The sequence below is a fragment of the Athene cunicularia genome, assembly GCF_003259725.1.
Source record: "Athene cunicularia isolate RWA chromosome 2 unlocalized genomic scaffold, athCun1 chr2_part1, whole genome shotgun sequence".
NCBI classification, from domain to species: domain Eukaryota; kingdom Metazoa; phylum Chordata; class Aves; order Strigiformes; family Strigidae; genus Athene; species Athene cunicularia.
In genome coordinates, this window is record NW_020799095.1 from 111,471,545 (window position 1) to 111,496,912 (window position 25,368).

The 25,368-nt window shown below is 38.7% G+C and overlaps 1 protein-coding gene across 1 annotated transcript in view; it reads right to left on the reverse strand.

Annotated features, from left to right (window-relative positions):
- Positions 1-25,368, reverse strand: part of ATP6V1H (ATPase H+ transporting V1 subunit H) — a 59,346-nt gene that overhangs the window by 24,869 nt on the left and 9,109 nt on the right. The window contains exons 2-8 of the mRNA XM_026842463.1: positions 24,042-24,168; positions 15,424-15,526; positions 13,851-13,940; positions 9,143-9,256; positions 5,007-5,111; positions 3,895-3,948; positions 982-1,079 (exon numbers count right to left, since the gene is read on the reverse strand). Of these exons, the coding sequence (XP_026698264.1) occupies positions 982-1,079; positions 3,895-3,948; positions 5,007-5,111; positions 9,143-9,256; positions 13,851-13,940; positions 15,424-15,526; positions 24,042-24,145 (668 nt within the window). The 5' untranslated portion in view covers positions 24,146-24,168. The remainder of the gene's footprint in view (positions 1-981; positions 1,080-3,894; positions 3,949-5,006; positions 5,112-9,142; positions 9,257-13,850; positions 13,941-15,423; positions 15,527-24,041; positions 24,169-25,368) is intronic.

Genomic DNA, 25,368 nt, shown 5'->3' on the forward strand with positions numbered 1-25,368 from the left:
TGAAGTAGTTATTACATAATGAGTGAGTTCTCAGAAAACAGCTTATAGATATAACACATCACAGATATACAAAGCACTACTAGAGAAGAAGTAATATCAGATCTCCAAGAAGAAATCATAATGAAGCTTTGTTCAGCTAAAGTTTTGAAAATTTAATAAACAATTTACAGGTCCACTCCAAAAAAGCCTAATTTAAAAAAAAAAAAAAATCTACTTTCAAGATCATTGCTATCAAAATGAAGATCAATTCAAACTTGAAACACAGGCTTATTGTAATGCTTTAATAGTTTATTAAAATACTTTCTTGGTGAAGAAGTTTTTTTCAATAATGTCACCTTGACACACATGAACATCTTTTGAACTTTCACTTCACTGGCAATTTTGACTTCTCTCCACTGCAGAGTACAGGGCTATTTTTTCTTAAAGTGCAAATTGTACAGCCACCATCCCCAATAACGCCTGCATGGCAGAAAAATAATTTCTAGACGAGCATTTTTTAAATAAATTGAGTGACATCCTAGCCTCATGCAGAGCTATTTATGAAGAGAATCTGGATAAAAGAATGACCTACTTGAAGCCGTATGTGGGGAAAAAAAAAAAAAAATAAAAAAATCGAGCTTAGCTCTAAAACTTTCACTAATACTTTCAGACTGAACAACTCCAAACTGAAAGACAAGGAAGATTACAGAAGTTCATTTCATTAGTTCTTGTTCTATTAAATAAAACAGACCATCTTCAGCTGAAGACAAATAACTATATAAGCAGTTCTTCATGAGTAAAGTAGCATTAAAGCTTCAACACTGGTACCTTTATCTGCAAGTTTAATTTGTCTGTTTGACTGTATTAATGTTTGAAAACAAGTAAGTTTTGTACTCAAACAGAGCAGCTGTCTTTCAGAAGAGTTCTATTCCAGAAGAGGTCACTAGGGAACGTGCTCTTGTAAGTGCAAGTATATCCATATAAATTGAAATAAATGCTCACCAATTTACTCCATCTGCTTCTACCCACGCAAAGCGATATTCATTGACCCTCAGCATCAGCTGCAGACATCCAGCAACACATTGTACATACTGGGAACTCTGGGTGAAAAGAAGAACACATCACTTTGTACAAGAAGAGTTAGATAGTGTGCTAAAGTTCAGTTTTCCAAACTAGGCTTTACTGGCATACTTCAACACACACTTCAGTGACACTTCTGAATTAAACAGGCTCACTCTTACAATGCTTTATATCCTGCTATGTAAAAAAAAAAAAAAAACCCACAAGAAAAAAAACTCTCACAAGAAAAGGTGAGAAGCAAAATTAAAATGGAGAAGAACTCTGAATAGGAAAGAAGTGTTATGAAAGTGATACCATTTTACATCACCATAACAGATTTTTATAGCACATTTGAACGTGCCTTCTTTCAGTATCTAGGAATGAAGCTGTCTTCTGTTCGATTATACCACCAGAGCCCTTTCGCCCACAGAGTCAATTGTTACTGCACTAAGCAAACTTTAGGAAATAAATCAGCAAACTGGTTACCAAGCTTGAAGAAGTTTGCTATAGGTCATCATAGAAAAATGAATCTTGAGCTCAGGTTCTTCTCACATTCTCTAACTCAGAACAGCAGTGGTGCCATTTACAGTTGTATATTTTCCTAGGCATTTGCTACACAGTACCATGCTTATCATAATGAGATGTATATTTATACAAAAAAAAAAAAACACTAGAAAAACGAGTATGCAAAATCATGCTCAAAGTTTATCTTTGCATTTTAATTTTTTATTCTTTTCGTTAAAAGCTTAGCACAGTATATTGTACTAGGAAAAGAATAAGTCAACTAAAGCTTTTCCATCAGGAAAACAGATATGAACCACTGAATTTATTTTCATTCAGACTCCTATATGAACAGCCACAAAGACAGATTCATTAAACAGCTTTTCATCTCTGGAAGTATATATTTTATGTGCTGTAACACATAAGAAGGGCTGCAGTTCAAAAATGGGCTTCAGTCAACACACTGTCTCTCCCACTATGGCAACAGAAAGATTCCCAAGGTGCAACAGAAGTGGCATTTTTTTCCTCTCTTGCTCAACTTCAACTAATATACTCAGACATGCTGCTGATAAAATGTTGGGGGTTTTTCTCCATAAACCTTTTTCTTTACTAAGTGTCTTGAAAGTCTTATGGTAGATCACTCACATAATGCAAGGTCAAACCCTTCAAATGGAGTAAAAAGGTTAGGCAATCCCAGTTGCAAAGAGACAATAAAGCGAATTTAAAATAAAGATTAATCAATCTCTGATGAGAGACACAGAATTAAGACCTTTATATGAAAACTCAGTCTGAACATCTGGCCCCAAATCATCATCATTCATTTCCCCAGGTTGGTACTTACTCTCATACACCATGCAAATAAAACAGACATAAGCAGACATCCAGACCTCCCACTCTGAGTAATGTATTAATTTATCTGCACCACCAACCTGTGGTGAACTACTGAACTTGGAGTTTTCTTTTTAATGAGACTGTCATAAAAGCATTCTCTTCCAACACTATAATTGAAATTTCAAAATAGATGCCAGCCCTCATTTCCTGTGTAAAATGCTACAACTACATCTGTAATTAAGTCTGAAATAAACTAGTCAGGACCTCCTTGGAAATCCTGCACAAGCTAGATCTGAAATCAGAACACTAACAAAGTCAAGACAACACCCAAATTAATTGTCCTAGAACATATCTGCACTACCAGTTCTGCTACTTTGGGACCCTGCAGTGGTACAGTACATCCATGCAGTGCTACAGTACAATGAATACAGATTTATAAGCAAGTTAGAAGAGCTCACAGCTCCATAACAAGTGGTGTTGCATGTTGTAGAACTACTTACTCTTTTAAGGTTATATGACTGAGGGCTGTCAGCCTAACAAAACCTAACAGAACTGCATGTGAAATACTGAAATACTTTAACTTCTATGCTCAGGACATAATTTTACCCCCCATCCATGGTCACGTATAATAGTCTTTCATCTTTTCTATTTTCAACCCCAGTCAGATGGTAATTTAAGAGGCTTTTCTCTACAGGAAGCTAACACTTCAAAGCAATGACTACACTTAGAAGAAAAACAAATTGCAGGTTCATATTTAAGTCTTCTGAAAAACTGAACATGTTCAGGTTGCAAAAGTAACAAAAGACCCAACTGAATTCTACTCCACATTCAAAAACCACAATAAACTGTCTCGTTGTGCCACAACAAAACAGAAAATCCAGTTATGATGATCACTAGCGTTTGCTATACTGCCACAGTTCATCTCCAAGCTCAACAGCCATTACAGCTACATGAAATCTTGTATAAATAAATACTGATGTGAAAAGGGCAATCCATTTCCCCCTGAATTCAAGTTATTCAAACATGAAAGGCTTAGAGCTTTGAAAGCACTCTTGTGTATCTTCGTGCTACAGAGGTTGAGGGGCAATGTTAGCTTCAATATCTGATGTACCCTAAGTTCCGTAAATCCCAAGAGCCAAAAGCTTCTTAGTCTCAGGTTGCTTCTACAAGTCCAACAGTTCAGTGCTAATCAGACAATATATTAATTCAAATATTAATTTCAATATTCAAATATTAATTGCTAAAACTTGAAAAAAATCATACGCAAAGAGAATGCTACATACATCTACAATTTTAACAACACAAGATGACTTGTAAAATACGTACTTCTAAATTCTCTTAAACTGGTGGTTTAAAAATACTTTTGTTTCTTGGCGCCATCACCTGGCACTCTGCTGTCATACAGTTCTGATTCCAAGTACCTTCTATTACTGACACTACACAGAACAGCTCTGCACTTTAATCCAAGGAGTGGGTATCACCTGCCCAAAATCTAACATTAACAGATTTCAAAGATATACTCACATCGCTTGTGGAGACTGCTCCTGCTTCCACAGAACCCCCTGTACCACGTAGCTTCTAGCAAAACAATAAAAGTTTAAAATCAGAGCTGTCCTTCACTTTCACAGAACAGTCATTACAAAGTTTCTTTCAATTCTCCAAACTCTCTAATCATAAAAAGATGAAGAATCTATTAGATACTTTTCCTGCTCAATATATTATGATAGTATTGTGTTTAATTCACACACACACCATCATATCTAAAATAATCTCTCTGGAGCTGACCCTGGTATATCAAGATTGTTTTTATTTATTTAAGTGTGGATTTACTCAAGACTTTTATCCACCTTCATCTTGGAATGTGAAGACTGTTCTCTCGAATCTTTCTAGGAAATTCCAACTGTAACATTCTTCTTCCAGAGGAAAAAAACTTCTTTAATAAACCCAGTTAGGAAAACTATGAAAAATATACCATTACTAAACCTAGTGAATGTTTCTCTGCTTTCCAGAATCCACTTCTGCTACAACACCACCTTATAGAATGACAAATCACCAGATTTTGGTAAGGATTGAAGTGAAATTCTGCAAAAATGAATACAAAGGGAGAACAATTCATCTTTCAAGGACAAGGTAGCAGTAAGCAGTTCAAATTGAGCTAATGCCATAAAACTACTGTTCAAGTAAGTCAGGATTTATTTTGTTCCAAGAGACGGGACTAAAAATAAAAGCTCTGTACTACAGTAAACTGGAAAAAATCTTTGATATTCACTTCCTGCTGCCATGTGATTTTTCTTCCCGGCAAAAAGCTCTTGGAAACAGAACAATACAGGGCAACAAAAAAACCTCATCACATGTTTTTTCAGTGTCCAGAAGAAAAATCAATGTTAAACAAAAGAAAAGACAAAAAGCCTTAATTTCCTTTCTAATTTACATTTCAAATACTATGGTAGAAAATAAGAAATATTAAGGTAAAAATTATGTGTTTGAATAAGGGAGGTTTAATTTTAAAAATTAAAGTAAAATTTCATTTTAAAAAAGAAACCCAAAAATGTACCCTTTTCTGCACATCTATAGATTCATGTTCTTTTAAAAGTTTCAAAAGTCACTGTAATGTTTAAACAGAAGTAGCTTTTTACCTGTGAACTGAGTTGAGTTTTAATCCAGTTGAAATAGTAATTCAAGTCACTGCCTTCCATAAGTTCCCTCCCCCAGGCAGCCAGTTTGGCAATAATTCTTGCTGCCTGAAAAAGAATGCAATAAACAGATTTTTCAAATGCAACAACTTCAGGATTCAGTGAAAAGTCCTATAAGCTCTGGAAACCAAGTTTATGTAAAAGATGGCCACTTACAGAAACCTACCAGTTTTCTCTGTAGGAGACTCTTCATGCCTAGTAATTTTGTTTCTTCAGCTTTCTTCTGTTTCTACTTCCTAGTAACTGGTGTATTTTCACAATGTTCTCAGACATCTGTAGCTGATGAAGTTCACAAGGCACCAGCAAAGAACTCAAAATGGGGTGGAAGGGAGCTATCAAGGGACTACTGCTGTAGGACTCCATTAGAGTCAGAAGTCCACCAACAGTAAGAATGGCCTACCACATATATGAGTAGACTTACTTTAACCAACTGTGGCATATGCTAACACAAATGATTGTAAAGTATTGAAGATTTTTGTATTTGAACTGAAGCAAGTCATCTTCAAGAAGGGAGAAGTTTCAAGCCCAGAAAAAAAAGAGTGGAAAACCAAAAGGGATGGTAGAATATGAGTGAAGCTGAGGAGTAAAAATGTAGTGAGGTGAAGGATTTCCATGATGCCTACGGCACAAGAATAGATATAACAAGAGTATATTTCTATGACATCCATTCCAAATTATGTTTGAATTAACTCTGCATTGCAGCCTGCAGCTTATTTGTAGAAACATTTGAGCCAGCTTATATATAAAGAAGTAGTCTAACCAAGAAACTACTGAATTAAGAGTTCATTTGCCTGCATACAGCTCCATGATGCAGTGAGGGGACTATTCCAGGCTCCTTTCCACTATAATGCATTCAGATGCACAGCACCACCACCACTGATGTATAGAGGAATTATGAGTGAGAGTCTGGAGTAACGATCTCTACACTGAAATGTGTCAAATTCACTACTGAATGCAGCCAAGTAACCCTATAAAATCCCTTCATCTTTAAAACATGAGATAACAAGTCTCTAGCTTACCATGCTCCTGAGTTTAAACTGCTACCTGGCCCCTGAATGAGAGGCCATTCATGCCTAGCAGAATTTGAGCCTGGACACAAAGGTCAAGTACTTTTGACTGTCTATGCAGATGCAACAATGCAGCATCAAAAGTCTTCCAGTGTGCATACTAAGAAAGGGGAGGAAAAAAAAAAAGTAAAAAAATTTAAAAAAAAAGTAAAAACAACACAAACCTACAACTTTGTTTCTAAAACATTCATGCTGTTTAAAAAAAAAAAATATATATATATATATATGCGCACACACAGTACTAAAAGGCATAATAAGGGAGCAAACAGTGTTTTAAAGTAAATTCATGTCACATGAGGTTCTCTGTGACTTGTAGTTATTTATTTCTGCAGTACCTAAAAAAAAACCCCAATATCTAAATAATGCATCTGTGAGCAGAGAAATACTGGATATGGAAATTTTTGCACTATACATTTGAAAGTCACTATTCCAGGGAGACTAATCAGTTTGCGCTGCAAGGGTCTAAAAAAATACACTTTACCTGCATACTTGAGAAGTCAATGTTGTTTCTGCAAGATGGGTCTTCAGTGGCAATACCATCCAATAAAAAAAAAACAACCCAGACCCCAAAACACCTCACCAACCAAAAAACACCAACAGTCTCCTCCTTCAGCTGCACCAAGTAACAATTCCACAGCCATGCAGTGAATCAGAATTAAAAAAAAAAATAATCCAGCCTGACATTTTTCCTTGAAAACTGGCCAGCTCACTGTTTAAGTTGCAGTACAGCCCTCAAGAGAGTTACACTGACCACTCCTAAGGGCAAACAGCGTGACTTGCCAGGAATTGTGCCACTACTGCCACCACAGCATAACACAGGCCAGGTATGTGGTTTTGTAGTCTGAGCCACTGATTTGATTCTACCATACCAGGCCAATGTAAACATATGCAGTGGAGAACAATTCAGAGCTGTGCAGTTTTCTCTCTCTTCAAGCCATAATGCAAGTTTTATTGGAGGAAATTATGGTTTCAATTAGGAATTTACAGTAATATAACTGTATGTTTCCCCCCACAAGGAAGAAAACTGCTGAGACTAAATGGCCAGTTCTCATCACAGATCACAGAATAATATTAAAAATTCCAGAAAAGTTACTCCATATACACTAGCAGCATCCAGTTACTCAGGGCACAGCAGATACCATACAACACAGATGGTTGTACTGGGTTTGGCTGGGATGGACTTAATTTTCTTCACAGCAGCTCATATGATGCTGTGGTTTAAGACTGTTGACCAAAACTGTGTTGATATACCAGTGTTTTAGCTGTTGCTGAGCAGTGCTTGCACAATATCAAGGACTTTTCTGGGTAAAAAACTGGCTGGATGGCCGGGCCCAAAGAGTTGTGGTGAACGGAGTTAAATCCAGTTGGCAGCCAGTCACAAGTGGTGTCCCCCAGGGCTCGGTTCTGGGGCCACTCCTGTTTAACATCTTTGTTGATGATCTAGATGAGGGGATCGAGTGCACCCTCAGTCAGTTCACAGATGACGCCAGGTTGGGTGGGAGTGTTGATCTGCTCGAGGGTAGGGACGCTCTGCAGAGAGACCTGGACAAGCTGGAGCGATGGGCCGAGGCCAACTGGAGGGGTTTCGATAAGGCCAAATGCTGGGGGCTGCCCTTGGGCCACAACAACCCCCAGCAGCGCTACAGGCTTGGGGAGGAGTGGCTGGAGAGCTGCCAGTCAGAGAGAGACTGGCACTACTGATTACTCAGCACTGGTGAGGCCGCACCTCGATTCCTGTGTTCAGTTTTGGGCCCCTCACTACAAAAAGGACATTGAATGACTCGAGCGTGTCCAGAGAAGGGCAACAGAGCTGGTGCAGGGTCTGGAGCACAGGTCGTATGGGGAGCGGCTGAGGGAACTGGGGGTGTTTAGTCTGGAGAAGAGGAGGCTGAGGGGAGACCTCATCGCCCTCTACAGCTCCCTGAAAGGAGGTTGCAGAGAGCTGGGAATGAGTCTCTTTAACCAAGTAACAAGAGGTAATGGCCTCAAGTTGCACCAGGGAAGGTTTAGACTAGATATTAGGAAATATTTCTTTCCAGGAGTTGTTAGGCGTTGGAATGGGCTGCCCAGGGAGGTGGTGGAGTCCCCATCCCTGGAGGTGTTCAAGAGTAGGGTTGACATAGCGCTGAGGGACATGGTGTAGTTGGGAACTGTTATTGTTAGGTTAATGGTGGGACTAGATGATCTTCAAGGTTTTTTCCAACCTTGATGATTCTGTGACTTCTCTGTTTCTCACTCTATACTTTCAGTGAGTGGGTTGGGTGGGGGGCCAGGAGGCTGGGATTGGACACAACCAGTACAGCTCACCAGGCATCAGCCTTCTGGTGTTATGTGACTGCTTCTGCATCATTTCTTTTGTTGGATTTGTTTTGGGTTCCATCCCCTTTCCCTTTTTTCCCCTTCACTTATTAAACTGTCTTTATCTTGCCAAGAGGTTTTTTGCTTCTGCCTTCCCAATTTTCTCCCCAGTCCCACTGTGACAGACAGTGCATGCAACATGGCAGGAGCCTTCCTGTCAGCCAGGGTCAACCCACCACAACAGCAGACATTATTTCTTCCTCTGTATGCTTACAAAACATTTTAAGCAGATTTCAAGCAGCATTGTAATAATTTGAGCATATGAGAGAGTAAGTTAAAGATATTTACCTTTCACAGGATGAGAACTTAAATTCTAATATTTGTACAGCATGAGGAACATTGACTGGCAGTTGTGACAAAAGTAATTTTTCTAGTTATGTCTTACTGTGCTTAATTCTAAAATCCTTGCTTTTCTGAGCCTTTAAAACCTGCTCTAATCTCCAAGAAAAAAAAAAGTCAGTAAACAATGTAATTTCTTTCTAAAACATGGTCAAGTGAAGCTTGTATTTTATGACTCATCTAGACTGCAAGAGAAAAAAAAAAATCTTTCCAATACAGGCAGTAGTTTAGCTTCAAGCTCCAAAATCTTCTGAAGAAAAATAAAATCAACATTTCTCTCTACAATCTTTAGAGACAGGTTCATTTAAAACTTACCATATGCACAGTGAAAAGATCTTGTCGATTCAACATCGGCAGAAAATAGGACCATGCAGTGTTTTTACCACGTTTTGCATAATCAAAGAAGATACAAACACGCTGATGATTTTCCTGTAAAAATTGGAAGAGTGGAAAAGATAGACTGTAAAAGTATTCTAGATAAAGCCATTACTTGTTCCTCATTATGTTGGCATCCACTATCAGAGCATACCCTGGCTTGTAACAGCCCATGGAAACGGCAGCTGGAACTAGATGATCTATAGGATCACTTCCAACCCAAACTATTCTATAATCTATGAAATTTTTCAGTTTGACAGTTACTTGTGGATACAGTTCAATTCAGCACTCTAACATTACGGTTAGAGATTTTGGGTGGAGGGAAACAAACTTTGAAACCCTAGTTGTATCTCAGTACTCCAACCCCTGCTTGAGTAAAAATGGATGTATCCTTTTGATCAAGCAAGCAGAATGAGAGAAATAAGAGACAAGCTAAATACTGTCATTTCCCAGAGGAACACTATTCTTCATCCAGTCAGTTATGACTGGATAAAGTCCATACTAAGTTTTCCACGTACTGCTACTTTGACACAAAAGCCTGTTTTTCAACTTGGCTGTGTGTGCTACAAATGAAACTTAGGAGGCATAAACTAGTCCCATCTCTCCGTTCCTCTCAATAGGAAGCAAGCTCTTCTCTCCCAGATGAGGCTGCAACAGGTTCAGCTGTTATCTCAGGCAACCTTCATATGTAGGAGGGGACACAGCCATAGTCTGTTCTCCAGGGCTTCTAGATTGAACCACAAGAGACCACAAGTACTGAACCTGGGCACTGTGCACAGTTTCATCAAGCATCTCACCTAATAACCACTGTGAAAAGCAGCTATTATGGTTCTCCTTAAAGCAGACCAGAGAAGAGGCCATGAAAACCTGAAGGAGAAAGAGGAGCTCTGCTATTTTCTAATAGTCTAGAATACAGCCAGTCTTCCAGAAGATCTGATACCTGGATTCTTGCTTTTTCTCAGCATTTCCAAATACTTTCTAGCCTGGCAGATAGTAAGCTTTTGTTCTAAAGAATTATCTCCCCACTGAAGTCAAGCTATTACAACCATGTATACAACTCCTCTCAAGGAAGGCAAAACTGTTTGAAACACTGTAATTGGGAAACTTGCTTAAGAACAGTACCTCACTACCCAATGAATTTAACTTTCAAACTTCCCTAGCTGAAGAGCTTTCCTCTGTCAATTCAGCACCCAGTTATTAACCCTATGGACCAAGATTCAGCTAGGCAAGCCTGCTTGTTGAAATACAATCCATTAAGCCCAAGATGACCTGGACACATCTTACTAAGTATCAGAGTTGCAACCAACATGTCATTGGAATTATCAAAAGTTACTGCACCACACGGGCTGCAAACTGCTGTCCTGATCACTGACTGGGAAATGTCAGGTGTTACTAGTTATCTGGACAGTCATAACCTTTACAGTGATAATGCTCTATATGGCATGTGTCAAAAAGCACTGAACAACCAATTTTGAGAGGATTTTTGAAACTACAAAAATAAAAATAATTTTAAAAACTAAGTTCTCAGGAACCCAGTGCCTTGGTGGAGAGCCACTGCTCTGTGAGGGTTAGTTTAATGAAAAATAGCAGTTTGATCAAATAAATGGCTGTCAGTATCTACACTTGTGCTACACAGAGTCTAGCTAAAAAGACCGAAAATAACTGGATTAATGAGTTGTTTACAACATAACTAAGAAAGAGACAGACAGGTCTGAACGCAGAAAAGCTGAAATAACTTCAACATGCTGTCAATCAGAAGACTGGTGTGCTGTTAAGGTGTGGGGTGAAGACAGGAGGGAAGGAGTGGAGAACTGCCTACAGCCCTGAAATATGTAGTGCTGAACCTTCCCAGGCAGCTACTGACTACACCGATAAAAAGGAAATCCTGAAGCTCTCACATCCAACAGTTGAATAATTTAGCACCTGTCATTTCTGAATTTATTTCTGAGAAAGCTCTCTTAGGTGGTACTGCTACCTGCTATGGTGCAGGTTCTTAAAGATTTCATGAGTAACAGAGTATGCAGTGTAACAAGGTCACTAATCCAGAGAAATTGTTTCAAGTATTTATCATATGAATATGAAATGTTTCCTCGGGGACTCCAGTATGCTAACACTCTCCACCTTCAGAAATAAGTGGAATGGTGACACTCTAAGGCAATCACTATATCAACTTCACTTCTGCCAGCCTCCAAAATAAATCTCTTTCTCAGAACAATGATCAGATCCGTAAGAACTGCTGGAACAATCCTAGACACCCAGGTAGGCTTTTGGTGTGCTCAAAACACAGCTGATACGATTTTTACAACCTCAAAAGAAAAGCATAGCAAGGTAATAGAAGAACCACAGACAATCATTACCAGCACAGACAAGATACGCTATCTATGATAGTTTCTAGAAGCTTCAGCTATCAAAAGTAGCTTTCAAATATTTGTTCATCTTGTGAAACTTCAGTGAACATCCATACTCAAAAGAATTTTACAGAAAGTCAGTGGCACCATGACAGGCCATGTCTTTGAACAATTTTTCACTTAAAGTCTTCGCATGTACTGAATTAAGACTCCTTGGGTAAGGACAGGAGACTTCATATCCACTACTGTGGTCCATGCAGTCTGAAGAGACCCTGCACTAAACTCACAGGCACATAGTCAATGGCCCATATGCTGCTGACAAGAACCTTACACCTTAAAAATGTGCAACCAAGGGTTCATAAGGCATCACTGACACCATGTTCTACTGTCTGATCATGACCAAAAGAGAACAGAAGTCCTCTTTCAGCCTTGCCTAGTGGAGACATGGAAGGTTAGGAAGCCCTGGGATGATGCCATGCAGATGCCTGCACACAAGCCCTCTATGCCAGCAGCAAGATAACCCTGAAAAATGAGATCAGAGAGCACTGCAAAAGCCAGTGCAGTCTTTCAGACACTGAAGCAGAATTTCTAAAGCGAAAAATGCATCAAATTTCAAATAAATGCAAATATATACTGTGCTCCAACATCTCTATTCTTCTGTATCTATATAAAGCCTGGACAATTTAAAGTCATTATGTTTTACATTAAGAACTCCACACATGCCACTTCTGGGGCAGGGTAAGGTCCTGAATAGAGAAATTTCAGAACATGACCATGAAGTCAAGAAAACACATCCATCTGGACAGACATGACAGAAACAATACAGCAAATAAGAAATTACTCAAAAACTAGTTTCTTGTGGCCACCTAGAACCAATGCAATTGTTCAACAGTGGGCCAGAGAAAGCCTTTACCTGTGGGGTATTAATTCCACAGCACAGAAAATATCAGCTATTGCATACTGTAGCTATAAACTATGTCCTAATGTCAAAGCATGTAAGCAAAACAAGACCTACTAACACAAAAAGTTCCAAAGAAGTGGAATGATTACTTCTGTGGCCAACAGAAAATGAGACTGATTACTCACAAAAGTAGCCATAATAAACAGAGTTCTCACACACTAAGACTAAATTTGGTATCAAATGTGTAATCCAAAACAAAGTACTCCCAACTCAGCATCCTAATCAAGGGTCCCTTTGGTCTTCTCTGCATCTTAATGTTTGTGTCACACTTGAGAAAAAAATAAATCTAAAGAAAAGAGGAAGAGGATTAGAGTGACAAATCTGCAGATGGGCATGAATAAAATGCCACCACCACCATTAGCTATTATTCTAGCAGTCAGGGCACGCACTCACTCAGGGGTCTAATGTGCAGACAGGCACCTGAAAGAACACCATAATCCCCACATTCTATGTACTGTGGAGAGGTTCAAGCTTTTCAACTTGCTTGACAATCACAAATACTCAAAGCTCATAGTCCACCTCCTAGGGCAATGTCCTAAACCATTTAGTAATCACTAGACACATTTCAGTGCAACCTTGTATTAAATATAACATAAAACAGCAGAACAGAAAGTGTCAATGAACACCAGGAGAAAACTTCACACAACTCGACCCATCTATTTACATCATCAATCACTTTCTCTTAGTCTGATAAAGAGCAAAGAAATGCAAAAGCAGAATTATCTGATTGAGTACAGTCTCCTCCTGACTTGTTCTGGTCAGCACAGCAGTCCTGACACCAAAATTAATAGCCTACTTTTATAAATCACTGTATCGCATAGCTACAAAGAGCTATATATTTCATAGAATAAAAAAAGTTCCTGTTTTATAATTAAAGCATGCATATTTTCAGAACACGTTGCCCTCAACAGTCTAACTTATGTTAGAAACCTGAATCTGCAGAAACTACACCTTCTTGCTAAGGGTGGCCAAATCAACACCTTCACAGGAAAAGCTTCAACAACTTCCAAGTCAGAAGCCATACCCTACCTACACAACAGGAAAGGGCTGAGGTCACAAATCATTCTTTAACATCCAAGAATTGCATTAAACATGGTTGAGAGCCGACAGCCAAGCATACAGGTACTTTTTTTTTTTTCAGAATACGAACATATACATACAAGACTAAGTTACCCATACAAACTTAGGTCTAACATCTAATTTCTGAAACCAAAATCTGAAAATTTAAAACAGTATTTTTAATACAGTATGACAAACACCTGAAGAGACCTGAATTAGGCTAAGGAAACATTGGAGCATGCATTTAAAGATTTAAAAATAAGACAGATTATTGACCTACTTGCAGCATATCATCAACCATAGTCAGAATGTACTGAACCGTCTGTTCCTTAGAGATATGAGTCATCAGATTTATAAATGTTTTAGCACACTAGAAAAATAAAAGATACATTAAAATTAATATCAGCAATTGTCTTCATTCCTTTTGATAATATAAAACAGGACCTCATTAATTCACAGTTAAGTCTCACATAACCATTGAGCATCCCAACATCTTATTTCATTGCAGTAAGAGATAAATACATTTGACATTATATTACAAAGAAAATTTTCTGTCACATTGATCATTACCCTTTACAAATTGTTTTATGGCTTTCAAATGAAATAACAAGTACTTGCTAGTGAAAGTCAGCAAGGTTCTTTGTTGAAAGACTGATGAGAAAAATCTCCATAAGCATCCTTTTTTATGGCAGTGAGGAGAAACAAGTAAATGACAAAACAGCAACAAACTCAGACATGGTATAAGAAACGTTCAGCAACTTGGATGGAAGGGAGAGAAGACAGGTCACTCTCACCTGTTCACTTCCTATACCTTGTAGGCAAATCTTTATATTTGAGCTGTTTTCTGCCTCCTGAACAATCAGCAACAGATATAATAGGCTGAAACAGTCAAAACACTTTTACACTTCCTCCTTCCCCTTCACCCCATTCAACTAAAACTGAAAGAAAAATGGAACTCTGAACTGCTACATGATAATTAAATAGTGGCATATAATATTCACCAGATATGCTTTTGTCACCATGCAAAACATAGTCCATTACATAGCAGTCACACAATACAATGGCAGGGGGGGAACCAAACCCACAGAACAGCCTAAAATTAAACCAGAAAAAAGGGCTGGAAAGTTTTGTGTCTTGAGTGCATCTCCTTCTCTTCACCTTCCCCCCTGCCTCCCTCAATCTTCCTGATGTCTGAACTGCTAGAATCTCAGTCTCAAAGCCTGATACTACTTCCAAGTATCACTAAAGTGTCTTTGGGCATACTGCCTGGACCCCATAAGCCAAATGGCATGGGTCACCTATCAATTTTATATCAGCTGTGTCCAATGCAGATGTCTCATATCTTACCATGCCTAAAATGACACTAGACACCTTTGTTTAACTGAATCCACCTTAGCAGTCAGAGGACTCTATTGCTGGAACTTCACAATTGTTCACCTAAGCTGAAATTTCACTGGTAGTAGCTCTCATCAATTAACTGTAACGATAAAAACTAAAAAAAAAAAGTGACTCAAGTACAAGTGCGCATGATTAAGTAAACTTGGATGAGAAAAGACTTGAGTGAGCTTGACCAACAACAGAGTCAAAAATCAAATGACATTTAACAATTAATACGTTTTTATAAGAATTTCCAACCAATATCTAGAGAAAAAAAATAATCATAATAAGAATTAATACATTTTTATAAGAATTTCCAACCTATAGCTAGAGGAAAAAAAAAGAATCATAACACCAAGTTTCATACTTTTTCCATAACATCTTAACTACATACAGCCCACAAAATAGAGTTGGTACAAAAAGTTCCTTCCATCTTCCTCCTCAAAAGATAGATTATTAAAAGAAAGGAAAGTTACTTGATTGCCTTCTGTTTGCAACAACTCCTGTTTTTCTTCTGGATTTCTTTTCTGTTCAAATCTTTGAATAAATTCACAGTCTTCACCTGAAATCATCTGTCCTCTGAAAAGTAAAATATGAAACGGTAAGTGACATGACCTATAAATTATTTCAAACTGTATTTAGTCTATGTGGCAAAGTTTTGGTAGCAAGGGGGCTTCATCTGCAGCTTCTATGAGAGGACACCAGAAGCAACCCCCATGTCAGACAGAGCCAGTTCCAGCCAGCTACAGAACAGACTCACTGATGGCCAAAGCTGAGCCACTCAGTGATGATAGTAGCACCTCTGTGATAATATATTTAAGAAGTAAAAACTGCTGTGCAATAACAGTCAGGAGAGAGGAGTGAGAATTTGTGAAAGAAACAACTCTGCAGACACCAAGGTCAGTGAGGGAGGAGGGGGTGAAGGTCATGGTGAAGCCAGTTGTGCCCCTGCAGCCCATGGAGGGCCACAGTGGAGCAGATAGCCACCTGCAGCCCGTGGAGGACCCCATGCCAGAGCAGGTAGATACACCCTAAAGGAAGCTGCAACCAATGGAAAGCCCACACTAGAGCAGGCTCCTGGCAGGAGCTGTGGCCCTATGGAGAAGAGCTCACGCTGGAACAGGTTTTCTGTGTCGGACCTACGCTGAAGCAGTCCATTCTCACACAATGTGTTCTCATCTTTCCTCTTACTTAAATGATTATGTCTTGAGGATGGCCTCATCACAGAGCAGGACTGCACCCTGTGGAAAGGACCCATGCTGGAGCAGTTCAAGAACAACCATATCCCATGGGTGGGACCCCAGGCAGAGATGTAGCATTATGAAGCGACCACAACCGCTGTTCCCCATCCCCCTACACTACTCAGGGCAAGGAGACAGGGAGGCTGGGAAGGAAGTTGAGCTTGGGAAGAAGGGAGAGGTGGGGAGTAGGTCTTTTTTAGATTTGTTTTTATTTCTCATTATCCTACTCTGTTTAACTGGCAAGAAATTAATTTAATTTCTCCAAGTAAAGTCTGCTTTGCCTGTGATAGTAAATGGCAAGTGATCTCCCTGTCCTTATCTCAACCCAAGAGATGTCATGTTTTTTCCCGGGTCCTTTTGATGGAGGGAAGGTAGTAGAGCGGCCTGGTGGGCACCTCACAGCCAGCCAAGGTCAACCCACCAAACCAACCTTAACTTGAGATCTCAACAGTATTGCTTTACCAATCCTATATCCCACAATAGAACATATAAAGCTCCTTTCTACAAAAGGCCTCGTGTCCAAACAATTTAAAACTAATGATGGAACGGTTTCTCTCAAGCCTTTGCTACACATCACCTCTGCTCAACACCATTCTCTAAATAATTCTTAAACTTCCAGTGGCTGAATCCAACAGTCAGTGGAAACAGCTCTAAGAACTGAAATACACAGTTAGCATATTATGCAAAATTATAACATATAATACAAATAATAGTCTAATCCAACCTGAAATAAGTGCTGAAAAATAAAATTAATTGTTATTTTAATGTTTGCCATAAGCAATTAAGGGAATTTTAAGGAGTAGAGAGAACTTGGTTCCTAATGTATTTTTAGCTTTCAGTAATTGATATTTCAGCTTTTTCTGGTAGTTTAAAAACTGATATGCATGCAACCTCATCCAAACACATAGCAAGGGGGTCTGATATAGTGAACTGCTGTGGACACCAATAAGCTAACAAGTTCTCCACTTGATCTTCTCTAACTTAATATTCAAGAGGTTACCGCCATCATCAGTGCTATTTCAAAAAGCTGTTGACTCAGCTGAAGAGCTGGCAGAATATTGTTGGTGTTATAATACAAAGCTTACCATCACAACAAATAAGAAAATTGTCAAAATAGTACAGTCAGGTACTCTTCAGGTAAGAAAACTAATTTTAAACCACATAGTTCTGAAAATATCCAAGACTTTTAATAGGGCACTAGCTTTACTAGTCAATATCAGGAGTGCTTAAGAAAAGAAGGAAATTGTGCACAAATACAGAAGTCACAGGGGATGAAAGTATTAGACATTGGCCTGAGTTATTTCCAAGACTCATCTCCTCTTACATTTCCACTGAGTCAAATGCCTCTTCCACTTTGCAAAGCTATGTAGCACAAATTCTTTTAATCCATCTTTTCCATGTTCTGGGTCAGTTTCCAGATGTTCCATGACTAGAGATTCCATTAAAATCCTTGTAAACTTACAGGAAATGTTAGCTTTTTTTTTTTTTTAATTGGCTCACCTGGATTCTTGAAACACAGAAATATAAATAAGACCTACAAGTGTTCTCATTTTTCCTCTTACTTAAATGGTTACATCTTGAGGATGGCCTCATTACAAAGCCATCTTTCCCTATTTACTTTTCAAGCAAAGAACATCAGTAGCGCTGTACCATATACACTATTCGTGCATTCTAGTTGCTTTCTAAGAAATATCCTCATATGCATTGAGGAAAGACATTTAAGACTTACTAGATGGAAGATTCATAAAGCCAGTGGTAGTCCTTGACTAGTTTCTACTAAAACTAATTATAGATGAAAAAGTAATTAGTCAATGATGACCATGTTGCTACCAATTCGTTCTGGATTGATATGTGTTCTTTCTCACCTATTAAAGACAGATTTGAATAGCTGTTGAAAGATGAGGACAACTGATCTGCCACAAATACGGGACTTAATGACCCATAACTAGAATCCTCTCATGTTTCAATCCACGCTGGCCAAGCCAGGGACTCCTGGATGATACTGATATAAAAGTAACCAGATGAGCTGCTTGTTTATAAGAATATTGCCATTTAGGAAGCATTTCAAAGATGACATAAGGTGAACCCTTAGTTTTCAGCTTTAATGCTTGAAAAAGCCTTAGCCTAGGAAGAGAGATGCTTCTTTATAGCCAGGCTATTAGAAGAGGTCTACCAGTTGCCAGGGGAAAAATTAAAAAAAAAAAAAAAAAAAAAAAAATTTTTAAAATCTTTCAAGCTTTTGCTTTCATCCTACATTAGACCACAAGAAAAAAAATAGGGGGAAAAAAAAAAAAAAAAGGTGTGGGGATTGATGTTGCCTTGAGAAGAAAAGACATTAGGGTTTACTTTTTACTCCTTTGGAAGTGCCATTCAAAAAGACACTTCCCAACCCATACAAAACAGTACAAGGGATTTGACAGATTTGTAAACAATATTTTATCAGGGATCTCATACATCTAATTAATAGTTTTAGTAATTTCAAATGCATCTATTTCCATTCATCTCACTTTAAAATTTAAGTAAATGATTATGTAGTAAACCTTAGCAACTAGTGGGAAAAAAAAAACACACACAAACCATAACAAAAAAAAGCAAAGCAGCCTCAGACAGCTGGTCCCAGCTACCATGATGCTATTTCCACTTTTTCCTCAATCCCTCTTCAAAGAGACAGTAATTTCCAAGCACCTTCAAGCAAACAATGCAAGTAACCAAAGCTTCCCTCCATCCCTCTTCCTAACAGCTATTTAATTTCTTATTTTCCAGGATGTGTCTTGCACAATCTTTCATCAACAGACAAGACATTTTGACTGAGCTTCAGCTGTCTGGCTATATCAGGTTTAGACCAGGAATCCTGTAACCATGTTTTAAAGCTATGAACTCAAGATAATAAAGCCTGCCTTTGAGAGAACTAAAAGTAAACCGAAGCTGTATAAGATTTAGAAAGCATGAATTTGCAAGACCACCATTTTTAAAAATTCTTGGTCTCTCAAGATGATTCAGAAACTTGTGATTCCTTCTTTTTATTATGCACTTCCTCCAGCAGCTCTTGTTCCTTTTTTAGTTTCAATGATTTAACAAAAGCCATTCTGGAGGCTAGGGAGTTTTTGTTTGGTTTTTAATTTTGGAGCTTTTTGTTGGCTTCCTTTTATATAAAAACAAATTACTACACCTGTAGCAAATATGAACCTCATATGAAGCCATCATGTTAAGGCATACTCTTGTTTATCCAGGTATATACAGTACTTTGCACATACCTAAAGGACATTAATTTTATCCAATTGCTCAGCAGTTTTAACACTACAAAATTAAAACAGTAAAAACCGGCTGAGTGTAATCTACAAGACTGGAACAAATTTAAAAACCACACACAGACACACTACAAGTTAGAAAGCTTCAATCTTTCTTGTAAGATAAGTTTGGCTTTTAAAGTCCAAGATATTTAACTCACTTTAGAGGGTTCCCCCACCCCCAGGAAAATAAAATAGATATTTTAACATCAGAATTCACAAACATATGTAAAGTACTTGAAGACACATAGGAAGATAAGTACAAATTAGCCATCAGGTATCTCACCTGATTAAATATTGTCAAATGCTATCTAGAAAACCTACAGTGCAGCGAGATGCAAATTAAACTGAAAGAAGTTTACTTTTCCACAGAACTCATTTATTACCCTTATAAAGCAAACCCAAACTTGCTTCAAGCAAGCTAACACACCCTCCCAATGGCATTCCGACACAACTGAGGCTAGTGCTGAAAGCAACCGCACAGTACGCAACAGAGATGCACCATATTAAGGAGGTTACAGAGAGGTGGGGATGAGTCTCTTTAACCAAGTAACAAGCGATAGGACAAGAAGGAATGGCCTCAAGTTGCACCAGGGAAGGTTTAGACTGGATATGAGGAAGTATTTGTTTACAGAACAGGTTGTTGGGCGTTGGAATGGGCTGCCCAGGGAGGTGGTGGAGTCCCCATCCCTGGAGGTGTTTAAGAGTCAGGTTGACATAGCACTGAGGGATATGGTGTAGTTGGAAACTGTCATTGTTAGGTTAATGGTTGGACTAGATGATCTTCAAGGTCTTTTCCAACCTTGATGATTCTGTGATTCGTATTTTCAACTAGCAGAGAGCATCAATCCCTCTAAACTGCTACAGGTCTCAAGATCTAAAGACAAGGTACAGAACTAATGACCTCAATTACAGTTAGTTTTTATAAGGTAGGCAGACCTACACATCACCTTCCACTGTTCCAAGTTTTGGTACTTTCTTCTCCCTCAGACAACAGACCCTATCTGGAATTCAACACAAAAAAAGTATAAATTTCAGCATTAAAAAAATCTTTTTCCACAGCCTAATTTTGAAATGAGCAGTGAACACAGTGGCAAACCAGTAATACATACAGTTGTCATACCTAAATATTTCACTCATGCCAACGGTATACACAGAAAACATCAAAAGTCAGCAGGTGTGTGGTAGCGTAGTTTGAAGTTTACAGTTATAACCTTCAGAGACAGAATAAACAATATTGCCAGTTAATATTTAGCCTGAGCTGACTTTACATGAGAAGTCAGGTTACTAGAGTTTGACCAACTATTAGTAAACCATTTTACTTCTGCACTGAAGAACATAGAGAGCAGAAAAGAACTTCAGAATGTCTTCCTATGTGACCCAGACTACAAAGCTGTTGCGACTGATGCAGTCCTTAAAGCACCTTTATACGACTGTCACAGCCAGATTTAAAAAAAAAAAAACAAAAAAACAAAAACACCAAACACAAAAACACTTCATCAGAATTTCCTGTGAAGTTCTTTAATTTCAACTACATAAATAGTTTAAGGAACACAAATTATGGCATGCCCGAGTTGATGTGTTAACTTAAGGAAAACAAACATAAGAATCTTTTCTCCAACGCAAAAAACATCTGAAGACTTGAAGTACACCTCCACATCCTTATCTGCACGCTTACCACACCAAATGCACAGACCAGAAGAACAAGAGCTTAAAAGAAAGCAGTAGAAGCGTCCTTCAAAATCACCAGCACCCCACCTTTCTTCTACTCTACAGATCAGAACAAATCACCCTGATCTGCCTCTAACAGATGCATCAGAAGCAAGCAGTTTCCACTCATTTCTTAATATGCTTCATTCCAGAAATGAGTCAATATAGCTTCAATAATTTTCAACAAATCCCTTAAAGCACCAGCCTCAAAGACACCATCATGTCCAAAACTGCCAGTTGTAAAGACATGTCCAAAACCAGGTATCATCTTATTTCTTCTTTAGAAGCACCAACAGTTCTGCTGATGTTTCCCAATAACTAATAATAAAGAAACTCCTCAGCCAAGTAACTACATTTATCTTCACAATGCTCTACAATCCCTCTGACACCGCTTAAGCTCCATCCTTGAAGCTATCTTAGCCAGACAGCCAGGCTGTTATCAGTTAATACAAGACAAAGATTACATTTATTTCAGAGCAATAATAAACAGGACAAACTGCCATTGACATACAGAGGGCACCAAGCATTGAACAGTTTAACAGGATCACAAACACTACCCAGATGCACTGCAGTAGCCTTCAAAACATGGCTAACCCATCAAAGAGAGGCAATAACTACTACATCCTTCTTTCATAGATGCCAGAACAAAATAAAGTCAAATTCTACATCTAGAATCTGAAAAAGAACCATCAACCCCGCCTCCTAGTCGATAAAAGTTACACAGAAGTTTGCTGACAGATAACACCCCCATCCTTATTCAGCAGCAGAGAAACCCAAGAATGAAGGAAAATTATAAAGGGTAGACCTCATAAAGCCCAGTCAAGCAATTGACACTACATACATATTCAAAATACAACTCCTTGCCAAACAAAACCACTCCCTATATTAACAAAAGTAACAGATGAATCTCAGCAGCCCTATAGTCTGAACCACTAGAGAAGCAGTGAAAAAGACCTCTCATATTCACTTACATTGACAATGAACAACTGTACTTCCACTTCCATCTTGAATAACTGCAAATAGCTGTTCACTTGACACTAAGACAGCACAGAACATCTGCTCAGGCTTCCTCAGGACATGTTTCCTATCAGATGGGTAACAGGGCACACAGTAACAGAAAACGCCACTTAGACTTTTGAAAAGTGCTTGGTAGCTGCCACTAAGTTACCACTTTCAAGTTCCTCTTTTGCCTGCAAAGCCACTGTAATGTCACACTATAAACTGAACCAAGAACTGATCCATCTGAAAAGCGGCCTAGAAAAAGGAAGTTGCCTCAGCAGATCAGTTCCTTAATTCATATTTATCATGCAGATATGCAATCACAAAGAGAAAAAAAATAATACAACTGAATGAATGGAATAAGCAAGACTGAGCTACATACATAGCGCAGGGCAAAGCAAGTAGTCATTAATAAGCTTCCAGCAGGTTAGCATTCCTAAGCTTGCATATGTACAGTTTTGCAATGTTATTTTAATATATAGCATATATTTATGTATGTATCACAGCAATCTGAAAAAAAACCCTATTTTTTGTGAACTGGTGTAATGTTGCTAATTACAAAGCACCATCAGTATGGTTTGTACCTCCAGAAACACCAAGATTCCTGCCACTTCAGTTACATAGCAATGAACACTGAAGTAATTTGCTACTATACATGGACCCTCAAAAGATAACAGTAATTTATACTTTGCCATATTTTTCACAGGTACTTATCATGAGGAATGCAGGGCTGAAAGAATCTCACATTTCACTTCAGAGTACAGAGGACCAGCAACAGTCTGTTTCTTCTCCCTATTCCCTACCACGTGCACAAACCTATTTTCTTCAGCTTGTCCCTATATCCTCTTTGGACAATGTCCTGGTTCAGCTAGGATAGGGTTAAGTTTCCCCAGCAGAGAGAGAGGGGGAAGGGATCTCCAGCCGGGTTATTCATACCATGCTGAAGTCAGGTCCTGGCGGGGGAGCGCGGGAACTTTGGTTTTGGTGGCGGGGAGCACGTGGCGGGCTTGTTCTGTAACCATTTACGGTATTTCTCTGTATATCTTCTGTCTTGCTTACTGTTATTGCTGTTTATTGTTGTTGTCATTGCTACTGTTGTTGTTCAGATTGTTTTATCACACTGTTGTATTAAATTTCTTCTTATTTTAACCCGGGGTTTGTGCCTCACTGCCAGCCTGACCGGCTGAGGGTGGGGGAGGGGCAACAGCACCGTGGTCTCTGGTCCCAGCAGGGCTTAAACCAACACAGATAATATTCTTCTCACTACACCCAATGCTATTATACATATTCCAATGTAAACTTTGAGTTTATCTGAAATCGCAGCACAGCTCTCTTCAGACTAAACTATTTGTTTGAGCCAACTCCCCGATTTACGTGCTTCAATTGCTCTCCAATGTTGTTCTTCCCTTAGTTAAGGTACAGCTTATTTTCCTGGACTACCAGTTCAGTTTTGCTAGTACAATTTGTATTCACACCAAAGATATTTCAGCAATGGAGACAAAATACCTACATATAAGACAACTCTTACTGTTATCTTTTCTTACTTCAGTACTCATCCAGTAAGGCTAAAATTGAGAAGGGTGTTTGAATGATGAGGGGAAAAAAATGGACAGTTTTACCACACATTTGTGCAAACTTATATTATTTGCTATTGTAGCATTCAGTTCAGAAAAGTAGAGTTCCCCTTCTGTCATAAGTCGTAAGAAAATCTTCCCCAACCACTTCCATTTAACGTAAACTTTTTCCAACTACTTCTGTGGGATCAACACAGAGTGTTCCTCACTGTAACCTAATGTTTCAACATAACCCAAAATCCCAAGAGGGAAGGGAAAAAAAATGTAGAAAATTTTTACTTACTGGAGATATGACTGCCAGTTTACTTTGTTTGCCCGAACTTCAGCAGCTTTGGCAGCAATGATGTTTGTCGGGACAGCAGCATCTACAGCACCTTGGATATCCATCTTAAGTGATAATTAAAATGTACCTAGAAACGCAAGTCAAGTAAGTCAGATTTTGAGCAGAGTATCCATCTGATATTTTAAATAAATAAAAAGGAAAACCTGCTTTCAGGTGTCTCACCCCCTAAAACGGTGCTCAGTACTTTCTGAGAAATCAAAGTTTCATAAAGCATCTAAAACATGACTTCCCTGAAACAAATAAAAATAACCCATACCTACACATTAAACTGTAAACAACCACAAGTTTGCTAAAATAAAAGATATATACCACTACTAATTAACTTCCAGTCTTACAAATTCTTAAACAATCAAATTGAACTTATTCAAATAAAGACTACTCTTCTGCAGTGCTCAAGTAGCCCTACAGATAACAGAAGCTGCCTCCCTTTCAAATCACGATTAAAATTCAGTGCATATCCTCCCCAACCCCACACATTAGGACTGATTTAGTTATTTGTCTAAAACATTGGAAACACATGAATTACAACTTCAGAGAAAAAACCCTACAAGTTATATAAACTAAAACCCACGTTACACAGACTAACAAGAAAATTCATGTCATCACTGTATACGAAGCAAACTGCAAAATAAATATGAACAGAAGCTCTTCATCAGGACACACTACATTACCATAGACAGTGACCTTCACCATTTCTTTCTCTGTCCTTTATGGTTCAATTTCCACCTGACTTTGATGCCAAAACAAGAAGTGTGTTTGCAGAGACTTGAGACCCAGATGGAGCAGCAATTCCTTACAAACTAAACCACCTCAAGCCTCTCCACACAGACTATTTCTGGACTTCTCTGGCTGCCTTTACAGAAGCAAGACCAAACTGGCACATTCTGCCCCATCTCTGGAAAGCACTCCTTGTTTGTACAGCTGAATGATGACTGATATGATTCTAACAAAAAAAAAAAAAAAAAAAAAAAGGAACTACCCTGAACAAATGGAGCAAGAGAATTGTCCTCCCTTTGAAACTACTTCCGTGAGCTGGGACCCAGAGGCACCATTTACTATGTCCTTCAACGACCACTGAACGTGTCCTAACTCTTACATGACCCAGCCAGAGCCATTTAAATACTCCTCGAGCCACAGAGGAGGGCAGGGTCGCTAAGAGCGGTTTCAGGAGTACGACAGCTCTACAGGCAAGCCGAAGAAGCCGAGAGGCGCCAGGGACAGAAGGGAGGAAGACCCTTGGCCCCATCCTGCCACTCCCTCCCTGCAC